A 23,103-nucleotide genomic window follows, 5' to 3' on the forward strand; every position below is an offset into this window, starting at 1 on the left:
CAAACTCACAACCTCTCACACCTAAAGCAAGAATCATACCACTAGGGTGAGGGCTCTCGCACGCAAAGCGAGAATCAAACCACTAGTCCAGACAGGGGTGTTGTGAGAGTTCTCGCACACGCAAAGTGAGAATTGAACCACTGGACAGACACCCAAGTGATTGTTGTTTCCACGTTGAGCATTGAGGTGTTAAAAGGTGAAGAGTGTTGTGAGAATCGAACTCACAACCTCTTGCACCTAAAGTAAGAATCATACCACTCGACCAAACACCCAATTAAGTGTTGATTTTACATTGAGGTTTTAAGTAACTAAAGCCTAATACTAGTTTGGATAATTATTGAGATGAAAGAGTGAGAGATTGTTGATTGTATATGCAGGAATTTGATTTGCTTAAACAATAAATATGGTGAGGGGTGTTGTGAGAAAAAGGTGAGGGGTGTTGCGAGAAAAAGGTGAGGGGTGTTGCGAGAAAAAGGTGAGGGGTGTTGCGAGAAAAAGGTGAGGGGTGTTGCGAGAAAAATGTGAGGGGTGTTGCGAGAATTGAACTCACGACCTCTTGCACCCAAAGCAAGAATCATACCACTAGACCAAACACCCAATTAAAATTGGATATTACATTTAGCAACTAATGTCTAACACTAGTTTGTTTATTTATTGAGATGAAAGAGTGAGAGATTGCTGATTGTATATACATGAGTTTGATTTGCTATAAGCAATTAAATAGGGTGAGGGGTGTTATGAGAATTAAAGTTATGACCTCTTACATTCAAAGCGAGAATCATACCACTAGACCAAACACCCAAGTGATTATTGATTCCACGTTGAGCATTGAGTTGAAAAAAGGTGAGGGATGTTGTGAAAATTGAACTCACGACCTCTTGCACCCGAAACAAGAATCATACTAATAGACCAAAAACCCAAGTGATTGCTAATTCCACGTTGAGTATTGAGGTGAAAAAAGGATAGGTGTGTTGTGAGAATCAAACTCATGACCTCTTACACCAAAATCAAGAATCATATCACTAGACCAAACTCTAGTTTGGTTAAATTATTGAGATGAAAGAGTGAGAGATTGCTGATTGTTGTATATGCATAACTATGATTTGTTGTAAGCAATTAATAAAGGATGAGAGGTGTCGTGAGAATTGAACTCACGACACTCACGACCTCTCGCACCCAAAGCGAGAATCATACCACTAAACCAAATACCCATGCAATTATTGATTCCACGTTGAGAATTGAGGTGAAAAACGGTGAGGGGTGTTGTGAAAATTGAACTAAAAGTCTCTTGCACCCGAAACAAGAATCATACTACTAGACCAAACACCCAATTGATTGCATATGTATGAGAAAATTTGCTGTAAGCAATACAATAAAGTGAGGGGTGTTACGAGAATTGAACTCATGACCTCTTACACCCAAAGCGAGAATCATACCACTAGACCAAACACCCAAGTGATTATTGATTCCACGTTGTGCATTGAGGTGAAAAAGGGAGAGGGGTGTTTTGAGAATCAAACTCACGACCTCTTGCACCCAAAGAAAGAATCATACACTAGACCAAACACCCAATTGATTGTTGATTTCACATTGAGCATTTAAGCAAATAAAGACTAACACTAGTTTGGTTAATTATTGAGAAGAAAGATTGAGAGATTGCTGATTATATATGTATGAATTTGATTTGATGTAAGCAATTAAATAGGGTGAGGGGTGTTGTGAGAGCTCTCGCACTCAAAGCGAGTATCAAATCACTACACCAGACAGGGGTGTTGTGAGAGTTCTTGCAAACGCAAAGTGAGTTGTCTCCACGTTGAGCATTGAGGTGTTTAAAAGTGAGGGGTGTTGTGAAAATCGAACAAATGACCTCTTGCACCCAAAGCAAGAATCATACCACTAGACCAAACACCCAATTGATTGTTGATTTTACATTGTGGATTTAAGTAACTAAAGCCTAATACTAGTTTGGATAATTATTGAGATGAAAGAGTGAGAGAATGTTGATTGTATATGCATGAATTTGATTTGCTTAAACAATTAAATATGGTGAGGGGTGTTGTGAGAATTAAACTCACAACCTCTCGTGATTGTTGTTTCCATGTTAAGCATTGAGGTGAAAAAAAGGTGAGGGGTGTTGTGAGAATCAAACTCACGACCTCTTGCACCCAAAGAAAGAATCATACACTAGACCAAACACCCAATAGATTTGGTTAATATTTGAGAAGAAAGATTGAGAGATTGCTGATTATATATGCATGAATTTGATTTGATGTAAGCAATTAAATAGGGTGAGGGGTGTTGTGAGATCTCTGGCACGCAAAGCGAGAATCAAACCACTCGACCAAACAGGGGTGTTGTGAGAGTTCTCGCAAACGCAAACGCAAAGTGAGAATCAAACCACTGGACCAGATACCCAAGTGATTGTTGTTTCCACGTTAAGCATTGAGGTGTTAAAATATGAGGGGTGTTGTGAGAATCAAACTCATTACCTCTTGCACCCAAAGCAAGAATCATACCACTAGACCAAACACCCAATTTATTATTGATTTTACATTGTTGATTTAAGTAACTAAAGCCTAATACTAGTTTGGATAATTATTGAGATGAAAGAGTGAGAGATTGTTGATTGTATATGCATGAATTTGATTTGATTAAACAATTAAATATGCTGAGGGGTGTTGTGAGAATTAAACTCACAACCTCTCGTGATTGTTGAAAAAAAGGTGAGGGGTGTTGTGAGAATTGAACTCACGACCTCTTGCACCCAAAGCAAGAATCATACCACTAGACCAAACACCCAATTAAAATTGGATATTACATTGAGCAACTAATGTCTAACACTTGTTTGTTTATTTATTGAGATGAAAGAGTGAGAAATTGCTGATCGTATATTCATGAGTTTGATTTGCTGTAAGCAATTAAATAGGGGGAGGGGTGTTATGAGAATTAAACTCATGACCTCTTACACCAAAGCGAGAATCATACCACTAGACCAAACACCCAAGTGATTATTGATTCCACGTTGAGCATTGAGGTGAAAAAAGGTGAGTGATGTCGTGAAAATTGAACTCACGGCCTCTTGCACCCGAAACAAGAATCATAATAATAGACCAAAAATCCAAGCGATTGCTAAATCCACATTGAGCATTGAGGTGAAAAAAGGATAGGTGTGTTGTGAGAATCAAACTCATGACCTCTTGCACCAAAAGCAAGAATCATATCACTAGACCAAGCACTAGTTTGGTTAAATAATTGAGATGAAAGTGTGAGAGATTACTGATTGTTGTATATGCATAAGTGTGATTTGTTATAAGCAATTAATCAAGGGTGAGGGGTGTCGTGAGAAATGAACTCACGACCTCTCACACACAAAGCGAGAATCATACCACTAAACCAAACACCCATGCATTTATTGATTCCACGTTGAGAATTGAGGTGAAAAACGGTGAGGGGTGTTGTGAAAATTGAACTAACAGTCTCTTGCACCCGAAACAAAAATCATACTACTAGATCAAACACCCAATTGATTGCATATGCTTGAGTTTGATTTGCTGCAATCAATACAATAAGGTGAGGGGTGTTCTGAGAATTGAACTCACGACATCTAGAACCCAAAGCGAGAATCATACCACTAGACCAAACACCCAAGTGATTATTGATTCCACGTTGTGCATTGAGGTGAAAAAGGGAGAGGGGTGTTGTGAGAATCAAACTCACGACCTCTTGCACCCAAAGAAAGAATCATACACTAGACCAAACACCCAATTGATTGTTGATTTCACATTGAGCATTTAAGCAAATAAAGACTAACACTAGTTTGGTTTATTATTGAGAAGAAAGATTGAGAGATTGCTGATTATATATTCATGAATTTGATTTGATGTAAGCAATTAAATAGGGTGAGGGGTGTTGTGAGAGCTCAAATCACTAGACCACACAGGGGTGTTGTGAGAGTTCTTGCAAACGCAAAGTGAGTTGTCTCCACGTTGAGCATTGAGGTGTTTAAAAGTGACGGGTGTTGTGAGAATCGAACAAACGACCTCTTGCACCCAAAGCAAAAATCATACCACTAGACCAAACACCCAATTGATTACTGATTTTACATTGTGGATTTAAGTAACTAAAGCCTAATACTAGTTTGGATAATTATTGAGATGAAAGAGTGAGAGATTGTTGATTGTATATGCAAGAATTTGATTTGCTTAAACAATTAAATATGGTGAGGGGTGTTGTGAGAATTAAACTCACAACCTCTCGTAATTGTTGTTTCCATGTTAAGCATTGAGGTGAAAAAAAGGTGAGGGGTGTTGTGAGAATCAAACTCACGACCTCTTGCACCCAAAGAAAGAATCATACACTAGACCAAACACCCAATAGATTGTTGATTTCACATTGAGCATTTAAGCAAATAAAGCCTAACACTAGTTTGGTTAATTATTGAGTAGAAAGATTGAGAGATTGCTGATTATATATGCATGAATTTGATTTGATGTAAGCAATTAAATAGGGTGAGGGGTGTTGTGAGATCTCTGGCAGAAAAGCGAGAATCAAACCACTGGACCAGATACCCAAGTGATTGTTGCTTCCATGTTAAGCATTGAGGTGTTTAAATTGAGGGGTGTTGTGAGAATCGAACTCACAACCTCTTGCACCCAAAGCAAGAGTCATACCACTAGACCAAACACCCAATTGATTGTTAATTTTACATTGAACATTTAAGTAACTAAAGCCTAATACTAATTTGGTTAATTATTGAGATGAAAGAGTGAGAGTTTGCTGATTGTATATGCATGAATTTGATTTGCTGTAAACAATTAAATAGGGTGAGGGGGGTTGTGACAATTAAACTCACAACCTCTCGTGATTGTTGTTTCCATGTTAAGCATTGGGGTGAAAAAAAGGTGAGGGGTGTTGTGAGAATTGAACTCACGACCTCTTGCACCCAAAGCAAGAATCATACCACTAGACCAAACACCCAATTAAAATTAGATATTACATTGAGCAACTAATGTCTAACACTTGTTTGTTTATTTATTGAGATGAAAGAGTGAGAAATTGTTGATCGTATATTCATGAGTTTGATTTGCTGTAAGCAATTAAATAGGGGGAGGGGCGTTATGAGAATTAAACTCATGACCTCTTACACCCAAAGCGAGAATCATACCACTAGACCAAATACCCAAGTGATTATTGATTCCACGTTGAGCATTGAAGTCAAAAAAGGTGAGGGATGTTGTGAAAATTGAACTCACGACCTCTTGCACCCGAAACAAGAGTCATAATAATACACAAAAAATCCAAGCGATTGCGAATTCCACGTTGAGCATTGAGGTGAAAAAAGGATAGGTGTGTTGTGAGAATCAAACTCATGACTTCTTGCACCAAAAGCAAGAATCATATCACTAGACCAAACACTAGTTTGGTTAAATAATTGAGATGAAAGAGTGAGAGATTACTGATTGTTTTATATGCATAAGTGTAATTTGTTGTAAGCAATTAATCAAGGGTGAGGGGTGTCGTGAGAAATGAACTCACGACCTCTCACACCCAAAGCGAAAATCATACCACTAGACCAAACACCCATGCAATTATTGATTCCACGTTAAGAATTGAGGTGAAAAACGGTGAGGGGTGTTGTAAAAATTGAACTAAAGGCCTCTTGCACCCGAAACAAGAATCATACTACTAGACCAAACACCCAATTGATTGCATATGCATGAGTTTGATTTGTTGTAATCAATACAATAAGGTGAGGGGTGTTGTGAGAATTGAACTCACAACCTCTCGCACCCAAAGCGAGAATCATACAACTAGACCAAACACCCAAGTGATTATTGATTCCACGTTGTGCATTGAGGTGAAAAAGGGAGAGGGGTGTTGTGAGAATCAAACTCACGACCTCTTGCACCCAAAGAAAGAATCATGCACTAGACCAAACGCCAAATTGAGTGTTGATTTCACATTGAGCATTTAAGCAAATAAAGCCTAACACTAGTTTGGTTAATTATTGAGAAGAAAGATTGAGAGATTGCTGATTATATATGCATGAATTTGATTTTATGTAAGCAATTAAATACGGTGATGGGTGTTGTGAGAGCTCTCGCACGCAAAGCGAGAATCAAACATTCAAACCACTAGATCAGGGGTGTTGTGAGAGCTCTCGCACGCAAAGCGAGAATCAAACATTCAAACCACTAGATCAGACAGGGGTGTTGTGAGAGTTCTCGCACGCAAAGCGAGAATCAACCCAGGACCAGACACCCAAATGATTGTTGTTTCCACGTTGATCATTGAGGTGTTAAAAGGTGAGGGGTGTTGTGAGAATCGAACTCACAACCTCTTGCACCCGAAGCAATAATCATACCACTAAACCAAACACCCAATTAAAATTAAATATTACATTGAGCAACTAATGTCTAACACTAGTTTGTTTATTTATTGAGATGAAAGAGTGAGAAATTGCTGATCGTATATTCATGAGTTTGATTTGCTGTAAGCAATTAAATAGGGGGAGGGGTGTTATGAGAATTAAACTCATGGGACCTCTTACACACAAAGCGAGAATCATACCACTAGATCAAACACCCAAGTGATTATTGATTCCACGTTGAGCATTGAGGTGAAATGATGTTGTGAAAATTGAACTCACGTCCTCTTGCACCCGAAACAAGAATCATAATAATAGACCAAAAATCCAAGCGATTGTTAATTCCACGTTGAGCATTGAGGTGAAAAAAGGATAGGTGTGTTTTGAGAATCAAACTCATGACCTCTTGCACCAAAAACAAGAATCATATCACTAGACCAAAAACTACTTTGGTTAAATAATTGAGATGAAAGAGTGAGAGATTACTGATTGTTGTATATGCATAAGTGTAATTTGTTGTAAGCAATTAATCAAACACCCATGCAATTATTGATTCCACGTTGAGAATTGAGGTGAAAAACGGTGAGGGGTGTTGTGAAAATTGAACTAAAGGCTTCTTGCACCTGAAACAAGAATCATACTACTAGACCAAACACCCAATTGATTGCATATGCATGAGTTTGATTTGCTGTAAACAATACAATAAAGTGAGGGGTGTTGAGAGAATTGAACTCACAACCTCTCGCTCCCAAAGCGAGAATCATACCACTAGACCAAACACCCAAGTGATTATTGATTCCACGTTGTGCATTGAGGTGAAAAAGGGAGAGGGGTGTTGTCAGAATCAAACTCACGACCTCTTGCACCCAAAGAAAGAATCATACACTAGACAAAACACCCAATTGATTGTTGATTTCACATTGAGCATTTAAGCAAATAAAGCCTAACACTAGTTTGGTTAATTATTGAGAGGAAAGATTGAGAGATTGCTGATTATATATGCATGAATTTGATTTGATGTAAGCAATTAAATAGGGTGAGGGATGTTGTGAGAGCTCTCGCACGCAAAGCGAGAATCAAGCACTCAAACCACTAGATCAGACAGGGGTGTTGTGAGAGTTCTCGCGCACGCAAAGCGAGAATCAAACATTCAAACCACTAGATCAGACAGGGGTGTTGTGAGAGTTCTCGCACGCAAAGCGAGAATCAAACACCCAAGTGATTGTTGTTTCCACGTTGATCATTGAGGTGTTAAAAAGTGAGGGGTGTTATGAGAATCGAACTCACAACCTCTTGCACCCAAAGCAAGAATCATACCACTAGACCAAACACCCAATTGATTTTGGATTTTACATTGAGCATTTAAGTAACTAAAGCCTAATACTAGTTTGGATAATTATTGAGATGAAAGAGTGAGAGATTGTTGATTGTATATGCATGAATTTGATTTGCTTAAACAATTAAATATGGTGAGGGGTGTTGTGAGAATTAAACTCACAACCTCTCGTGATTGTTGTTTCCATGTTAAGCATTGAGGTGAAAAAAAGGTGAGGGGTGTTGTGAGAATCAAACTCACGACCTCTTGCACCCAAAGAAAGAATCATGCACTAGACCAAACACCCAATTGATTGTTGATTTCACATTGAGCATTTAAGCAAATAAAGCCTAACACTAGTTTGGTTAATTATTGGGAGGAAAGATTGAGAGATTGCTGATTATATACGCATGAATTTGATTTGATGTAAGCAATTAAATAGGGTGAGGGGTGTTGTGAGAGTTCTCGCACGCAAAGCGAGAATTAAACCACTAGACGGGTGTCGTGAGAGTTCTCGCACGCAAAGCGAGAATCAAACCACTGGACCAGAGCATTGAGGTGTTAAAAAGTGAGGGGTGAGGTGTTAGGGGTGAGGGGTGTTATGAGAATCGAACTCACATCCTCTTGCACCCAAAGTAAGAATCATACCACTAGACCAAACACCCAATTGATTATTAATTTTACATTGAACATTTAAGTAACTAAAGCCTAATACTAATTTGGTTAATTATTAAGATGAAAGAGTGAGAGTTTGCTGATTGTATATGCATGAATTTGATTTGCTGAAAACAATTAAATAGGGTGAGGGGGGTTGTGACAATTAAACTCTCACAACCTCTCGTGATTGTTGTTTCCATGTTAAGCATTGAGGTGAAAAAAAGGTGAGGGGTGTTGTGAGAATTGAACTCACGACCTCTTGTACCCAAAGCAAGAATCATACCACTAAACCAAACACCCAATTAAAATTGGATATTACATTGAGCAACTAATGTCTAATACTTGTTTGTTTATTTATTGAGATGAAAGAGTGAGAAATTGCTGATCGTATATTCATGAGTTTGATTTGCTGTAAGCAATTAAATAGGGGGAGGGGTGTTATGAGAATTAAACTCATGACCTCTTACACCCAAAGCGAGAATCATACCACTAGACCAAATACCCAAGTGATAATTGATTCCACGTTGAGCATTGAGGTGAAAAAAGGTGAGGGATGTTGTGAAAATTGAACTCACGACCTCTTGCACCCGAAACAAAAGTCATAATAGTAGACCAAAAATCCAAGCGATTGCTAATTCCACGTTGATCATTGAGGTGAAAAAAGGATATGTGTGTTGTGAGAATCAAACTCATGACCTCTTGCACCAAAAGTAAGAATCATATCACTAGACCAAACACTAGTTTAGTTAAATAATTGAGATGAAAGAGTGAGAGATTACTGATTGTTGTATATGCATAAGTGTAATTTGTTGTAAGCAATTAATCAAGGGTGAGGGGTGTCGTGAGAAATGAACTCACGACCTCTCACACCCAAAGCGAGAATCATACCACTAGACCAAACACCCATGCAAGCGAGAATCATACCACTAGACCAAACACCCATGCAATTATTGATTCCACGTTGAGAATTGAGGTGAAAAACGGTGAGGGGTGTTGTGAAAATTGAACTAAAGGTCTTGCACCCGAAACAAGAATCATACTACTAGACCAAACACCCAATTGATTGCATATGCATGAGTTTGATTTGCTGTAATTAATACAATAAAGTGAGGGGTGTTGTGAGAATTAAACTCACGACCTCTCGCACCCAAAGCGAGAATCATACCACTAGACCAAACACCCAAGTGATTATTGATTCCACGTTGTGCATTGAGGTGAAAAAGGGAGAGGGGTTTTGTGAGAATCAAACTCACGCCCTCTTGCACCTAAAGAAAGAATCATACACTAGACCAAACACCCAATTGATTGTTGATTTCACGTTGAGCATTTAAGCAAATAAAGCCTAACACTAGTTTGGTTAATTATTGAGAAGAAAGATTGAGAGATTGCTTATTATATATGCATGAATTTGATTTGATGTAAGCAATTAAATACGGTGAAAGATTGACAGATTGCTTATTATATATGCATGAATTTGATTTGATGTAAGCAATTAAATACGGTGATGGGTGTTGTGAGAGCTCTCGCACGCAAAGCGAGAATCAAACATTCAAACCACTAGATCAGACAGGGGTGTTGTGAGAGTTCTCGCACGCAAAGCGAGAATCAAACCAGTGGACCAGACACCCAAGTGATTGTTGTTTCCACGTTGATCATTGAGGTGTTAAAAGGTGAGGGGTGAGGGGTGAGGTGTTAAAAAGTGAGGGGTGTTGTGAGAATTAAACTCACAACCTTTTGCACCCAAAGCAAGAATCATACCACTAGACCAAACACCCAATTGATTATTAATTTTACATTGAACATTTAAGTAACTAAAGCCTAATACTAATTTGGTTAATTATTGAGATGAAAGAGTGAGAGTTTGCTGATTGTATATGCATGAATTTGATTTGCTGTAAACAATTAAATAGGGTGAGGGGGGTTGTGACAATTAAACTCACAACCTCTCGTGATTGTTGTTTCCATGTTAAGCATTGAGGTGAAAAAAAGGTGAGGGGTGTTGTGAGAATTGAACTCACGACCTCTTACACCCAAAGCAAGAATCATACCACTAGACCAAACACCCAATTAAAATTGGATATTACATTGAGCAACTAATGTCTAACACTTGTTTGTTTATTTATTGAGATGAAAGAGTGATAAATTGCTGATCGTATATTCATGAGTTTGATTTGCTGTAAGCAATTAAATAGGGGGAGGGGTGTTATGAGAATTAAACTCATGACCTCTTACACCCAAAGCGAGAATCATACCACTAGACCAAACACCCAAGTGATTATTGATTCCACGTTGAGCATTGAGGTGAAATGATGTTGTGAAAATTGAACTCACGACCTCTTGCACCCGAAACAAGAATCATAATAATAGACCAAAAATCCAAGCGATTGCTAATTCCACGTTGAGCATTGAGGTGAAAAAAGGATAGGTGTGTTGTGAGAATCAAACTCATGACCTCTTGCACCAAAAGCAAGAATCATATCACTAGACCAAACACTAATTTGGTTAAATAATTGAGATGAAAGAGTGAGAGATTACTGATTGTTGTATATGCATAAGTGTAATTTTTTGTAAGCAATTAATCAAGGGTGAGGGGTGTCGTGAGAAATGAACTCACGACCTCTCACACCCAAAGCGAGAATCATACCACTATACCAAACACCCATGCAATTATTGATTCCACGTTGAGAATTGAGGTGAAAAACGGTGAGGGGTGTTGTGAAAATTGAACTAACGGCCTCTTGCACCCGAAACAAGAATCATACTACTAGACCAAACACCGAATTGGTTGCATATGCATGAGTTTGATTTGCTGTAATCAATATAATAAGGTGAGTGGTGTTGTGAGAATTGAACTCACGACCTCTCGCACCCAAAGCAAAAATCATACCACTAGACCAAACACCCAAGTGATTATTAATTCCACGTTGTGCATTGAGGTGAAAAAGCGAAAGGGGTGTTGTCAGAATCAAACTCACGACCTCTTGCACCCAAAGAAAGAATCATACACTAGACCAAACACCCTATTGATTGTTGATTTCAAGTTGAGCATTTAAGCAAATAAAGCCTAACACTAGTTTGGTTAATTATTGAGAAGAAAGATTGAGAGATTGCTGATTATATATGCATGAATTTGATTTGATGTAAGCAATTAAATAGGGTGAGGTGTTTCATGTAAGCGAATCAAACATTCAAACCACTAGATCAGGGGTGTTGTGAGAGTTCTCGCGCACGCAAAGCGAGAATCAAACCAGTGGACCAGACACCCAAGTGATTGTTGTTTCCACGTTGATCATTGAGGTGTTAAAAGGTGAGGGGTGTTGTGAGAATCGAACTCACGACCTCTTGCACCCGAAGCAAGAATCATACCACTAGACCAAACACCCAATTGATTATGGATTTTACATTGAGCATTTAAGTAACTAAAGCCTAATACTAGTTTGGATAATTATTGAGATGAAAGAGTGAGAGATTGTTGATTGTATATGCATGAATTTGATTTGCTTAAACAATTAAATATGGTGAGGGGTGTTTTGAGAATTAAACTCACAACCTCTCCTGATTGTTCTTTCCATGTTAAGCATTGAGGTGAAAAAAATGTGAGGGGTGTTGTGAGAGTTGAACTCATGACCTCTTGCACCCAAAGCAAGAATCATACCACTAGACCAAACACCCAAGTAAAATTGGATATTACATTGAGCAACTAGTGTCTAACACTTCTTTGTTTATTTATTGAGATGAAAGAGTGAGAAATTGCTGATCGTATATTCATAAGTTTGATTTGCTGTAAGCAATTAAATAGGGGGAGGGGTGTTATGAGAATTAAACTCATGACCTCTTACACGCAAAGCGAGAATCATACCACTAGACCAAACACCCAAGTGATTATTGATTCCACGTTGAGCATTGAAGTGAAAAAAGGTGAGGGATGTTGTGAAAATTGAACTCACGACCTCTTGCACCTGAAACAAGAATCATACTAATAGACCAAAAACCCAAGCGATTGCTAATTCCACGTTGAGCATTGAGGTGAAAAAAGGACACGCAAAGCGAGAATCATACCACTAGACCAAACACCCAAGTGATTATTGATTCCACGTTGAGCATTGAGGTGAAAAAAGGTAAGGGATGTTGTGAAAATTGAACTCACGACCTCTTGCACCTGAAACAAGAATCATACTAATAGACCAAAAACCCAAGCGATTGCTAATTCCACGTTGAGCATTGAGGTGAAAAAAGGATAGGTGTGTTGTGAGAATCAAACTCATCACTAGACTGGTTAAATTATTGAGATGAAAGAGTGAGAGATTGCTGATTGTTGTATATGCATAAGTGTGATTTGTTGTAAGCAATTAATCAAGGGTAAGGGGTGTCGTGAGAATTGAACTCACGACCTCTCGCACCCAAAGCAAGAATCATACCACTAGACCAAACGTCCATGTGATTATTGATTCCACGTTGAGAATTGAGGTGAAAAACGGTGAGGGGTGTTGTGAAAATTGAACTAACAACCTCTTGCACCCGAAACAAGAATCATACTACTAGACCAAACACCCAATTGATTGCATATGCATGAGTTTGATTTGCTGTAAGCAATACAATAAGGTGAGGGGTGTTGTGAAAATTGAACTCACAACCTCTTGCACCCAAAGCAAGAATCATACCACTAGACCAAACACCCAAGTGATTATTAATTCCACGTTGTGCATTGAAGTGAAAAAGGGATAGGGGTGTTGTGAGAATCAAACTCACGACCTCTTGCACCCAAAGAAAGAATCATACACTAAACTAAACACCCAATTGATTGTTGATTTCACATTGAGCATTTAAGAAAATAATGCCTAACACTAGTTTGGTTAATTATTGAGATGAAAGATTGAGAGATTGCTGATTATATATGTATGAATTTGATTTGATGTAAGCAATTAAATAGGGTGAGGGGTGTTGTGAGAGCTCTCGCACGCAAAGCGAGAATCAAACCACTGGACCAGACACCCAACTGATTGTTGTTTCCACATTGAGCATTGAGGTGTTAAAAGGTGAGGGGTGTTGTGAGAATCGCACTCACAACCTTTTGTACCCAAAGCAAGAATCATACCACTAGACCAAACACCCAATTGATTGTTGATTTCACATTGAGCGTTTAAGTAACGAAAGCCTAACACTAGTTGGGTTAGTATTGAGATGAAAGAGTGAGAGATTGATGATTGTATATCCATGAATAATCTTTTTTTTTTTTTTTTTTACCAGCGGCAGTGTGGAGCAACCTCTCAAAGTGAGTGGGGTTCCTTGTGCGCAGTGAGCACGGTCTAGCCTCTGTGGTTCGTGTTCTATTGAGTTACCATGATTTACATCATTCCAAATGCTCTGTCGGGTCGGGGTGTGGGGGACCCTTAGGGTTGGGGTTCAGCCTTTGGAAGAATGAATTATCTTTTTTTTTTTCTTTTAAATGTTCCATTTGTTTATTAACATTTCCCAATATGATTTTAACAAGTTTTAAAGCATGTGAGAATTCAACTTACATTACATTAATTGATAATAATTTTAAAAAGTTAAATTAAAAATGTTTCAAATACACGCTTAAACTAGAAAACAAAAGTGTATGACACTATTTACTCTTTAAATTGTCATTTAAAAAAAAATACTGGCATGTTCTCAAAAAGAAAGCTGAATGCAGACCCACTTTAATAAATTTATAAATTTATAAATAAATAAATAAACTGTCTGTTATATTTTAGCCTATTTTCGATTCTAATTTTTAAAAAATCCCAATTTTCATTTCAAAAAGTTGCCAAGTAATAAAATCCTCTAGAACTAAACATCCAACAAATCTGAATCTTCTATTGCAGAATAACTTCTTAAACCCAAAAAAAAAAGGTTAAAATAAGGGCAGATTAGGCAGAAAGGTTGTGCTTGTGCTTGTGCATGTGCATCAAATTCACAGCCAGCATTCCTCCACAATATACCCAAATTACACTGAGATATTGTAGTACTAAAAATAACTGATTTTACACTACTTAATAGTTCATATTGAGTTTTCTTCCCACAAAAGAAAAGCAACAAAAATTCCTCAGGTTTTCTTCTGCCAAGCTATTTCTCAAGCATGATGCCATTTCAGTTGAATACACGTCCTCTCTCTTTGCATGATAAATTTCCAGGCTCCTGCAATTAATGATTGCTTGTGATGGATAGAAGAAGTGGACCAAGACCTCAATCTAGCATGACATGTTACTGTGTAATGTCCTCGTCAACTCTACGCCTTCTACCTCCTCCATCACAAGCATCATCAATTTTTGCACTTCTCTTTCCATGATCTCGCTCTTGTTCTCTTCCTTTGCGCCCAAAATCATCTCGTCCTTTCTCATCATACTCTTTCTTATCCCCCTTGTCCCTATGCCTAGTACCATCTGCATGCCTCCCATCATACTGTATCTCATCTTTCCTGGCCTTCTTTACAGTCTCTTGTTCATCCCGCCTAGTACCATCTGCATGCCTCCCATCATACTGTATCTCATCTTTCCTGGCCTTTTTTACAGTCTCTTGTTCATCCCGCTTATCATGCCTAACATCATCTGCATGTCTTCTATTGTACCCTTCCTCCTTTCTCCTATCCCTCTTTTCATGTTCTCTCTCATCCCTCTTATCTTTGTGTGCAACACCATTGTCCCTCCTTCTGTCATTCACTCCCTCATCTCTCCTATCCCTGTGGCTACTATCTGTTTTCCTTCTATGATCAGAATCATTTCTTGCCCTGAGATCTCTATCCCTTTCACCACGTGATGGGCTTGCTCTACTTTTGTCATTCACTGTGTCATCTCTCCTTTCCCTGTGGCTATGATCTGCTTTCCTTCTATGATCAGAATCATTTCTTGCCCTGTGATCTCTATCCCTTTCACCACGTGACGGGCTTGCTCTACGTCCTGTATACTTGTGGTCTCTGTGGGATCTCTCCTTTTCATCACCAAATGGGCTTCCCCTGTGATCTCTCTCCCTTTCACTGCGTGATGGGCTTGCCCTACTTCCTCGATACTTGTCTTCTCTATTTTCCTTACTTCTGTGCCCATGTCCATATCGATCATGCAGCTCTCTCTTTCCGTTATCTCGGTCGAAGTGTTCATCTGAACCCCTACGTTTAACATTCTGTTTGCCATCATCTTTTTCAGCTCCATAATCCTGTTGTCTTTTATTTCCTCTTGGACTACCACCAGCATCTTCATCAAATACCATTTCAAACCTTGAAGAGATTTATAATAAATGTACTGTGTTAGAAAGGTAGTAGAGGAGATGGACAAATACTTTGTTGGTAACACATTTGTCTTACTAACCTCGAGTTATCATCTCCACCATGCTGCCTGTTATCTTCTTTAAGTATGTATTTTGGATGATGTTGTTGGGTAGATTGCGCTGTGCAGTCTTTAGCAATGTGATCAAGGGAGCCACACTTAAAGCAACCTCCTCCTGCATTGGAAAACAAATATTTGTAACCTTGAAAGAATGGAAACTCAAAAGGGTAAAAACTAAAAATTAAATCGTTAGTGGTAAAGGACTTCATAACTTCAGTATTATCTCATTATCACATAGTCTTGATTGAAGTCTTATGATATGAAAGATGATTTATAGTTTCTAACCATCTAAGCTCCTTTTTTGGGTGACGAGAGAACCCACGGCCACTACCCGAGAGTGTGCACTAGGTAAACCCCGCCTTGTGACCCTAGTCGCAAAGGACCACAAGGAGGTAAACTAGCCTAGGTTGCCTATAGTTGACAGACTCAAACCAAGAAGGCTAATAGACTGATCCCACTGGGAGTCAAACTTGTAGCCTTGTGGTTAAGGCAAGTATACGGCCCAGAGAAGTATAAATGAAATTGACAAAAACCGCTAATTTCTTATTCAATACTTCCAAGCCAAGCTCAGGTTTCCTAAACAGCTTGGTCAATCTCTAGTCTCTACCTGTCCTGTAGAGTGTGGCCCACACCTGGGTATAAGTAATGTGAGAGACAACTTGATGACCTTCAATCCCATTACTAAAAGATTAATAAGACTACTTGGCTTCAGATGCAAACCATTTCAATAGAGATAAGAATGCCATTGCCAGAGACAATATTGCAAAAAACAACAATCTGACCTTTACCCATCTGATCCTTGCGGTTTCTATACTGGAACCAATATTTTGCAACACTTTGACTGAAATCAACATGAATCCTTCTATCATCAATTAGAGCATTATCCATCTATCAATGTAGCAAATTGTTAGTTATAGAAACCAGGGCTCTCCCACCAAATTCAAATCACTAATACAATTAGAAAGGAGATCAAGAAAAGATAAATTACAGTATTTATATAAAACTTTACAACTATACAAAATAGAAAAATTGAATCATTAAGTGGCAAGAAAAGTTTGCACAAGTGTCTTCCTTGACATTAGTGGGAATTCAAAAGTGGGAGAGAAGAAGACATGTCAAACAAACCTGTCGATTCAGTTCAAAGAGCACTGGGTGCCATGTTTAGGTTTGAAATGCTTCAAAAACATATAGATTTTTTCAAGTATTTTGTGAGTTGTATGCAGTCTGTATATGATGTAGGGCAGTAAAGAAGATTTTTAAGCTAAAAATTGGAAAACCAATATGGGCCAGGATAGTTCTTATGATTATAATGTGCGCCAAGAAATAAGAATGCATGGAATGTGGAAGTACAACACCAAGATAAGAGCAAAAGTTAGAACCATACAGATGACTATTTCAGACATTTTAATTAATAGGGATCAATAAGCACATTTAAAAAAAAAAAAAAAAAAAAAAAAAAAAAAAAAAAAAAAAAAAAAAAAAGAGGTCATATGAATTTGTATATTACCTTATAATATGCTTGTTCACAGGCTTCTTTGTCCTCAAACTCTAGCGAAACAACAAACCACGCGGTGAATATGTATAAAAGGGCAAACTTATCCTTAAGAATCCTAGCAAAAGAATGTTAGAGGATGTATCACAGGGATTCACAAGACACAAACATAAATGAAAACATATAGTTTGTAGCCCCACCCCACACAGAAAGAATCATTATCTAGTTAAGTAACCACAAGTGCTTCTGCAGAGAAACTCACCAATAAAAGCATAGCACAAACTATCTCCAGTCTTGTAATCTCTTATTATTTCAGCACTGGTGACATTGATGAATGATCAGAAATATGTTAGAATTGAAATTCAAACAGCAACCCAGAGTGCCAGGGGTGGGAGTCAGGGAGTGTGAGCAGCAGTCAAAAGGAACTTACGAAGTCACTGTTCCAAAACGTGAAAAGATAGTATACAGGTCTTCATCCTGCAAGTGTGTATGATGTAGTACATTTAGTCCTCCGAATGAAATTGTAGGAACTTCTGAAGAGCATATACAAAACAAGAATGATATAGAAACTCACTTCAGTTACTGGGTTTAATTTACAAACGAAGAGCACGTTATCAGGAGGTTTTATCTCAGCATCAGGAATATCCCCTATCTGTAATGCAAGAAGATAGGATATTAGGATTCATAACTTTTTAACAAGAAAATGTTGAACTCATTTTTAATTGCTAAGTGAATACTTACACTTTCGAGCACAACTGCACGAGAATGAGCTTCCTTTGCACGCAGAATCTCCTCAAGTTCTTGAGTTCCTAGTTTCTCATCCATAGGCACCCAGTCATCCTCCAGACGCACATCATCATCAACCTAAGCAGATTGGATAGTATGAATCATTCTGGCCTTTTAGAAACTTATTTTAAGTGGGACATTCAATATTAAAGTTTAAGCTCTGTTGTCTTATGTTTTAATGCCTAACTCTAACCTCAGTTGAACTCACCAAAACATGAAGAGTGGCACAACATTAACAGTACAAGCAGAAAAAATAATATTAAAATAATCATGGAATGAATAACAATGCGTTTAGCAATGAAGCAATTTCTATTCTTTGCGACCACCTTGATGCAAATATCAGTAGTCTAGAACACTAGTAACCGAGAGCTATACATGATTTAAAAGAAAAAGGTGAAGATATACAATCATTACCTCATCTTTTGGTTTCCCATCTGGAGAAGCATCTGGAATCAACTCAACCAGTTCTGGTGGATCATCAAAAGGATCATCCAGTATGTAAGTGTGTTTGACTCTGAAAATAGAGATTTGTCAGCTAGAAGGAAAGATTAAATCTTATCTTATAGGATAGGAAAAGAGATAACTAGATAAGTTCTGTTCAGTGACTACAGACCGGATGTTTTTGAATGGTCGTCCCTTCTCATCTATAAAAGCTTCGTTTATCCTATCTAGTGTATCAATTCCTTCTGCCACCTCTCCAAAAACCTGCCAGGTGAAAGAATGCATTATCATTGATAATTGATATCATAACAAGTAAACAAAAATATTTCTGTGCACACTAGGATATGCCAATAAAATGTGAAGCCGGTAAAGATGGCAATGCATACATGCTAGCACACACACATTATATAGAGAAAAAAAAGGTCAAAAGAAGTGATGGAATGCTCTGAACTAAAGTGAATTTTTATGAGAACTCACAGTGTGCTTCCCATCAAGATAGTCCAGATCATCGCGCAGCGTGATATAGAACTGGAAACAATGAAACGGAACATAATTACATAGAAGATTTATAAAACAAATCCATCTCAGAAAAGATCTCGGTTAAGAAGTTTCAGAGGAAAACTATAGTCATTGGTGGCTACAAATATCCCCCAAACAAATTTATAGCAAATTAAATAAAAGGCACATGCCTAGACTATCAAAGAGTCCCACAGTATATGGTGCAGTACCTGAGAAGCATTAAGATTCTCCCCACCACTAGCCATGGCAACAGTTCCCTTCTTAGAATGCTTCAAATCCAAATGAATTTCATCACCAAAGAACCGAGCCTGATCACCGTACAAAAATCTGGAACAGCATAATGTAGAGTAGAAGCTCAAAGTAAAGGACTATTCTATGTTCAAATATATCTACAATCCATATCTACAAATTAAAGAATGGAGCAAAATCCTAGCTATCACTTGAACAGGGTATGAAGCTTTATAAGATGTAAATTGGCACCATAATAAATTTCCAACTTACTTGTAAACTGAATCACCACCAGAACCAGTTCCAGTAGGATCACCTGTCTGAGCGGTGAAATCCTTTTGAACTGTGTGAAATAGACAGCCATTATAATACTTGATCCTACATCACAACAGAGGGGAAATTAGCCAGTTAAAAGACAAACTCACAAACTACTTAGCTATAAATTGACCAAAGGGGAACATTTTCTCAAAGTAATGTCCTTCCTCGAACTCCGAATCTTATAAATAAATTAAGAGAAGTCCTTTTTTAAGCACAATTATTTGAATCTGTACAGAATTTGATCGACTTCTAATGCGCTTTTTTGAACATTTATGGAGTAATAAGGCAAAACATTCTAAATAATCTGCGTTTACAAACCATAAGAGATTAAAAGAGAGTAGGGGAAGAGAAAGCATAGTTAGCATATGAATATACTTGCACAGCTTCAGAAAGTTTTTGCACGTCAAAGGACAACGATCGGTGAACAAATCCACAACCAAGTCGCCCAAGCTCGTCACTATCATCACCGACATTGTGGGCGATGGAGAAATGAAGATTGAGGGCTTTGGAAATTAGAATTTCGGGGAATTTCTTCGTCGCAGAGATGATCCTTTCTTCTTTTTTTTTTTTTACCTTTGTGGTGTTTTGTGCTAGGGCCAGAGGAAGAACAAATGAACAATAAAGAAAGCGGGTCAGGCCTAGGACGGTGGGCCATTAATGGGCTTCAGGCCCTGCCATTTTTTTTCCTTTTCTTTTTCCTCTTAAGAAACGATAAATAAATTTCATATATTAAAAACAAAAAAAACTTACAAAATCAAAGTTTGGGCTGCCTTCACAAGATCATCAGTCATCAGCAATGTTGTAAAAATCGCACCATAAAAATCGCATCAAGCGTTTGGTCATGTTGAAGAAGGCCGAAATCGGTCTTCTTCACGACCGGGCACCTAGGTGGCCGGCTAGGAAATCTAGGCGACACCTAGACCACTTAGCCGACCAACTTTGATTGTACGTCAATTTTTTTTTAGTGTTATTCACTTAAAACGATGTCTTTTTAAGTGAATAATTCTATAAAAAAAAATATCACAGTTTATAGTCGCCAGACGCGAACAACTCTCCTTCGCTCCGCTAGTCAGCTTAGACGCCACTCGCCAGACGGTCGGTCGCCGCCTCGCCCTCGCTGCTGCAAGTAAGTTTTTTTACTTTTTCTTTTCTCGAATTGGACATTTGGACTTGAGGCGGGTGGGTTGTGGATGTGGAATGTAGAATACAAAATTTCATTTTCATTTTCCTTTTTCATTTTCCATTTTCCATTTTGACCATTTACCGTGTGTATTGTAATTTGTGTATAGTGTCATTAGTGTGTCTATATGTATTTGACATTTAGTGTGTATTGTCATATTGTGTAATTGTGTTTTGTGTATAGCACACTAGCACTATAGCGTATTAGTGTATTAGACTATTAGTGAATATTTGACATTATTTATATCGCTTGTTAGCTTTATAAGTGTTATAAGTGATTAAGTGTATTATATTGTATTTGTATAGGATTGATTTATTTGATTATTGAGGCATTTGAATTGGTTCTTGAATCTTGAATTGGTTGTATTTGGATCTTGTCTTCTTTAATTAGTTGTACTAGTATTTGTCCTGTGCGATGCACGGAAAATATGTTATAAAAATATACCCTATATGAGGTTTATTCATATATGAATTAATTTCACTTTTGGTCCCACGACTTTTGAGTTCTTATCACCTTTGGTGCACAACTTTAAATTTTTTCAATTTTGGTGCCTAACTTTGTTATTTTTATCAGTTTAGGTCCTTCTAGCCAAATTGAAGGTAAAATATTTCCAGATTTTATATTTTAGGGGCAAAATCGTCATCCCATGGAAAGATCTTCAATATTTAAACAAAAGAAAAATCATATTAAGAGGAAAAGAAGAGTTTGCCAATGGTCGAAACTATAAATCCCATAGATCTGTCTGGTTTCTGCCCATCTTCCCCATTATTCTCATCATCAAACACCTATAGATATAATTTTACGGTGATTTTGTTTAGATATTGAAGATATTTCCTTGGGATGACGATTTTACCCCTAACAATATAAAATCCAACAACATTTCACAGTCAATTTGGCCGAAAGGACCAAAATTGATAAAAATAACAAAGTTAGGCACTAAAATTAAAAAATTTTAAAGTTGTGCACCAAAAGTGATAGAACATCAAAAGTCGTGGGACCAAAAGTGAAATTAATTCTTCATATATAAAATTTTTGTTATTTAATAATTATTATGTGTGAATTCCTACGATAAAATTATGAACATAAATATATTTACAATTAAAATAATATTTAAGGTGGGTGATTACTACAAATCTTAAACTATATTAAAAATTTAGTACATAGTATTTAATATTACAAATTTTAAGAACTTAGTAAACTACAATAGTAATTGAATTACAATTTTAGAGTCACCACGGATCAAAATTTTTAGACCTTTGAGATTTCTAACTCTAGATGTAGCAACGTACAATTGACCTTTAAAGACCAAAATCACAATCTTAGTTCGAACATTGATTTTTTCTTCCAAATACTATCGAATTAAGTGTGTAATCAATAAAAAATGAGAACTAATAATTCGAGAATATAATCTTAATGTTACTAAGCCTACTTCATGTCAATTAAGTTGGAGAGTGTTGTTGGATAGTATCCGATGAATCCACGAATAACGCATCTTTGTCTCCGTAGTCCTCAATATGCACATCAACAATCTTAAATATTAGGCCGCCTAGCTATGCCATATATTAATTTCAAACTTATGAACTTTGAGGTTGCATGAAATAAAAAGTATATTTTAAATTACTAAGGGTACATTATATATATATGTAAGGTACTTTCAATATAAAAATAATGTATTTTTAATATATTAAAAATGTATTTGATATTCATGATCCCTACAATTATGTGGACCATCGTTCACACAATAATTTGCCAGTAGAAATTGAAATATAAATAAATATAATAAATATATATATATATATATATATATATATATATATATATATATATATATATATATATATATATATATATATATATATATATATATATTAGAACCTGTCATTGGAAATTATTATCATTATTATTATTGCAATTATTATTATTATTATTATTATTGTTATTGTTATTAGAATGAACAATATTATTATGGTCTTGTGAAAATTAAATGTTGATGATCACCATTTAATTTTCACAAGACCATATGACTTTATTATATATAGGATTTGATTCTTAAATTTGTTGTATTTGTCATTTATTTGAGGTGTTTGAGCTATTTTGCTTTAGGTGAATTAATACTTTAATGGCATTAACTCCAAGTATGGCAAATGGCGATACTAAATTACTAATACTTGTCAAAGTGTTGGATTATCTTTTCAACCATCTGCAGTAAAAATGAAGTCTAATGATATAGGTTGGGAGTATGGAGTAATTCATGATCTAAATAAGTCAATGGACAATGTTAGATGTTTATTGTGCAAGAAGAAAGTAATGCCTGGTGGAGTTTATCAGATTAAAGAGAATATTGTTGGCATACAAGGAAATGTTAGCAAATGCCCTACAACTTAAAAGGTTGATCAATTAAAATGTAAGGAAGCTCTCATGATGGCAAAGAACAAAAAGAAGAACAAGAGAGCTGAAGCT

At 37.0% G+C, this 23,103-nt stretch overlaps 1 protein-coding gene and 17 non-coding genes across 21 annotated transcripts; all 18 read right to left on the reverse strand.

Moving 5' to 3' along the window:
- Nucleotides 1-200: 200 nt before the first annotated feature.
- TRNAL-UAG lies at nucleotides 201-272 on the reverse strand. Its single transcript has one exon. It is a non-coding gene; the product is annotated as a tRNA-Leu (tRNA).
- Nucleotides 273-525: 253 nt separating this feature from the next.
- On the reverse strand, nucleotides 526-597 carry TRNAP-UGG. Its single transcript has one exon. It is a non-coding gene; the product is annotated as a tRNA-Pro (tRNA).
- A 784-nt stretch (nucleotides 598-1,381) lies between these two features.
- Nucleotides 1,382-1,453, reverse strand: TRNAP-UGG. The gene has a single exon. It is a non-coding gene; the product is annotated as a tRNA-Pro (tRNA).
- Nucleotides 1,454-2,727: 1,274 nt separating this feature from the next.
- TRNAP-UGG lies at nucleotides 2,728-2,799 on the reverse strand. Its single transcript has one exon. It is a non-coding gene; the product is annotated as a tRNA-Pro (tRNA).
- A 1,213-nt stretch (nucleotides 2,800-4,012) lies between these two features.
- Nucleotides 4,013-4,084, reverse strand: TRNAP-UGG. The gene has a single exon. It is a non-coding gene; the product is annotated as a tRNA-Pro (tRNA).
- A 531-nt stretch (nucleotides 4,085-4,615) lies between these two features.
- TRNAP-UGG lies at nucleotides 4,616-4,687 on the reverse strand. The gene has a single exon. It is a non-coding gene; the product is annotated as a tRNA-Pro (tRNA).
- Nucleotides 4,688-4,905: 218 nt separating this feature from the next.
- Nucleotides 4,906-4,977, reverse strand: TRNAP-UGG. Its single transcript has one exon. It is a non-coding gene; the product is annotated as a tRNA-Pro (tRNA).
- Nucleotides 4,978-5,753: 776 nt separating this feature from the next.
- TRNAP-UGG lies at nucleotides 5,754-5,825 on the reverse strand. Its single transcript has one exon. It is a non-coding gene; the product is annotated as a tRNA-Pro (tRNA).
- Nucleotides 5,826-6,309: 484 nt separating this feature from the next.
- Nucleotides 6,310-6,381, reverse strand: TRNAP-CGG. Its single transcript has one exon. It is a non-coding gene; the product is annotated as a tRNA-Pro (tRNA).
- A 697-nt stretch (nucleotides 6,382-7,078) lies between these two features.
- TRNAP-UGG lies at nucleotides 7,079-7,150 on the reverse strand. Its single transcript has one exon. It is a non-coding gene; the product is annotated as a tRNA-Pro (tRNA).
- A 479-nt stretch (nucleotides 7,151-7,629) lies between these two features.
- Nucleotides 7,630-7,701, reverse strand: TRNAP-UGG. The gene has a single exon. It is a non-coding gene; the product is annotated as a tRNA-Pro (tRNA).
- Nucleotides 7,702-8,567: 866 nt separating this feature from the next.
- TRNAP-UGG lies at nucleotides 8,568-8,639 on the reverse strand. Its single transcript has one exon. It is a non-coding gene; the product is annotated as a tRNA-Pro (tRNA).
- An 810-nt stretch (nucleotides 8,640-9,449) lies between these two features.
- On the reverse strand, nucleotides 9,450-9,521 carry TRNAP-UGG. The gene has a single exon. It is a non-coding gene; the product is annotated as a tRNA-Pro (tRNA).
- Nucleotides 9,522-10,332: 811 nt separating this feature from the next.
- Nucleotides 10,333-10,404, reverse strand: TRNAP-UGG. Its single transcript has one exon. It is a non-coding gene; the product is annotated as a tRNA-Pro (tRNA).
- A 1,246-nt stretch (nucleotides 10,405-11,650) lies between these two features.
- TRNAP-CGG lies at nucleotides 11,651-11,722 on the reverse strand. Its single transcript has one exon. It is a non-coding gene; the product is annotated as a tRNA-Pro (tRNA).
- A 217-nt stretch (nucleotides 11,723-11,939) lies between these two features.
- Nucleotides 11,940-12,011, reverse strand: TRNAP-UGG. Its single transcript has one exon. It is a non-coding gene; the product is annotated as a tRNA-Pro (tRNA).
- A 934-nt stretch (nucleotides 12,012-12,945) lies between these two features.
- On the reverse strand, nucleotides 12,946-13,017 carry TRNAP-UGG. The gene has a single exon. It is a non-coding gene; the product is annotated as a tRNA-Pro (tRNA).
- Nucleotides 13,018-14,230: 1,213 nt separating this feature from the next.
- LOC109151359 (peptidyl-prolyl cis-trans isomerase CYP59) lies at nucleotides 14,231-20,065 on the reverse strand. Of its 4 annotated transcripts, none has more exons than XM_019299337.1 (15): nucleotides 19,839-20,065; nucleotides 19,419-19,523; nucleotides 19,127-19,244; nucleotides 18,876-18,926; nucleotides 18,571-18,662; nucleotides 18,372-18,471; nucleotides 17,913-18,035; nucleotides 17,746-17,823; nucleotides 17,602-17,648; nucleotides 17,434-17,489; nucleotides 17,187-17,227; nucleotides 16,462-16,567; nucleotides 15,662-15,794; nucleotides 14,890-15,570; nucleotides 14,231-14,811 (listed from the first exon to the last, which is right to left on the reverse strand). In XM_019299337.1, the coding sequence occupies exons 1-15, from the start codon at nucleotides 19,934-19,936 to the stop codon at nucleotides 14,565-14,567; spliced, it is 2,076 nt and encodes a 691-aa protein (XP_019154882.1). In that variant the 5' UTR covers nucleotides 19,937-20,065; the 3' UTR covers nucleotides 14,231-14,564. The 4 variants fall into 4 exon arrangements, with proteins under 4 accessions (XP_019154882.1, XP_019154883.1, XP_019154881.1 ...); XM_019299338.1 differs by having other exon boundaries at nucleotides 14,231-14,783; nucleotides 14,862-15,570; XM_019299336.1 differs by having other exon boundaries at nucleotides 14,231-15,570; nucleotides 16,468-16,567.
- Nucleotides 20,066-23,103: the final 3,038 nt, after the last annotated feature.

This window comes from Ipomoea nil, unplaced genomic scaffold (assembly GCF_001879475.1).
Source record: "Ipomoea nil cultivar Tokyo-kokei standard unplaced genomic scaffold, Asagao_1.1 scaffold2283, whole genome shotgun sequence".
Classification (NCBI taxonomy): Eukaryota; Viridiplantae; Streptophyta; class Magnoliopsida; order Solanales; family Convolvulaceae; genus Ipomoea; species Ipomoea nil.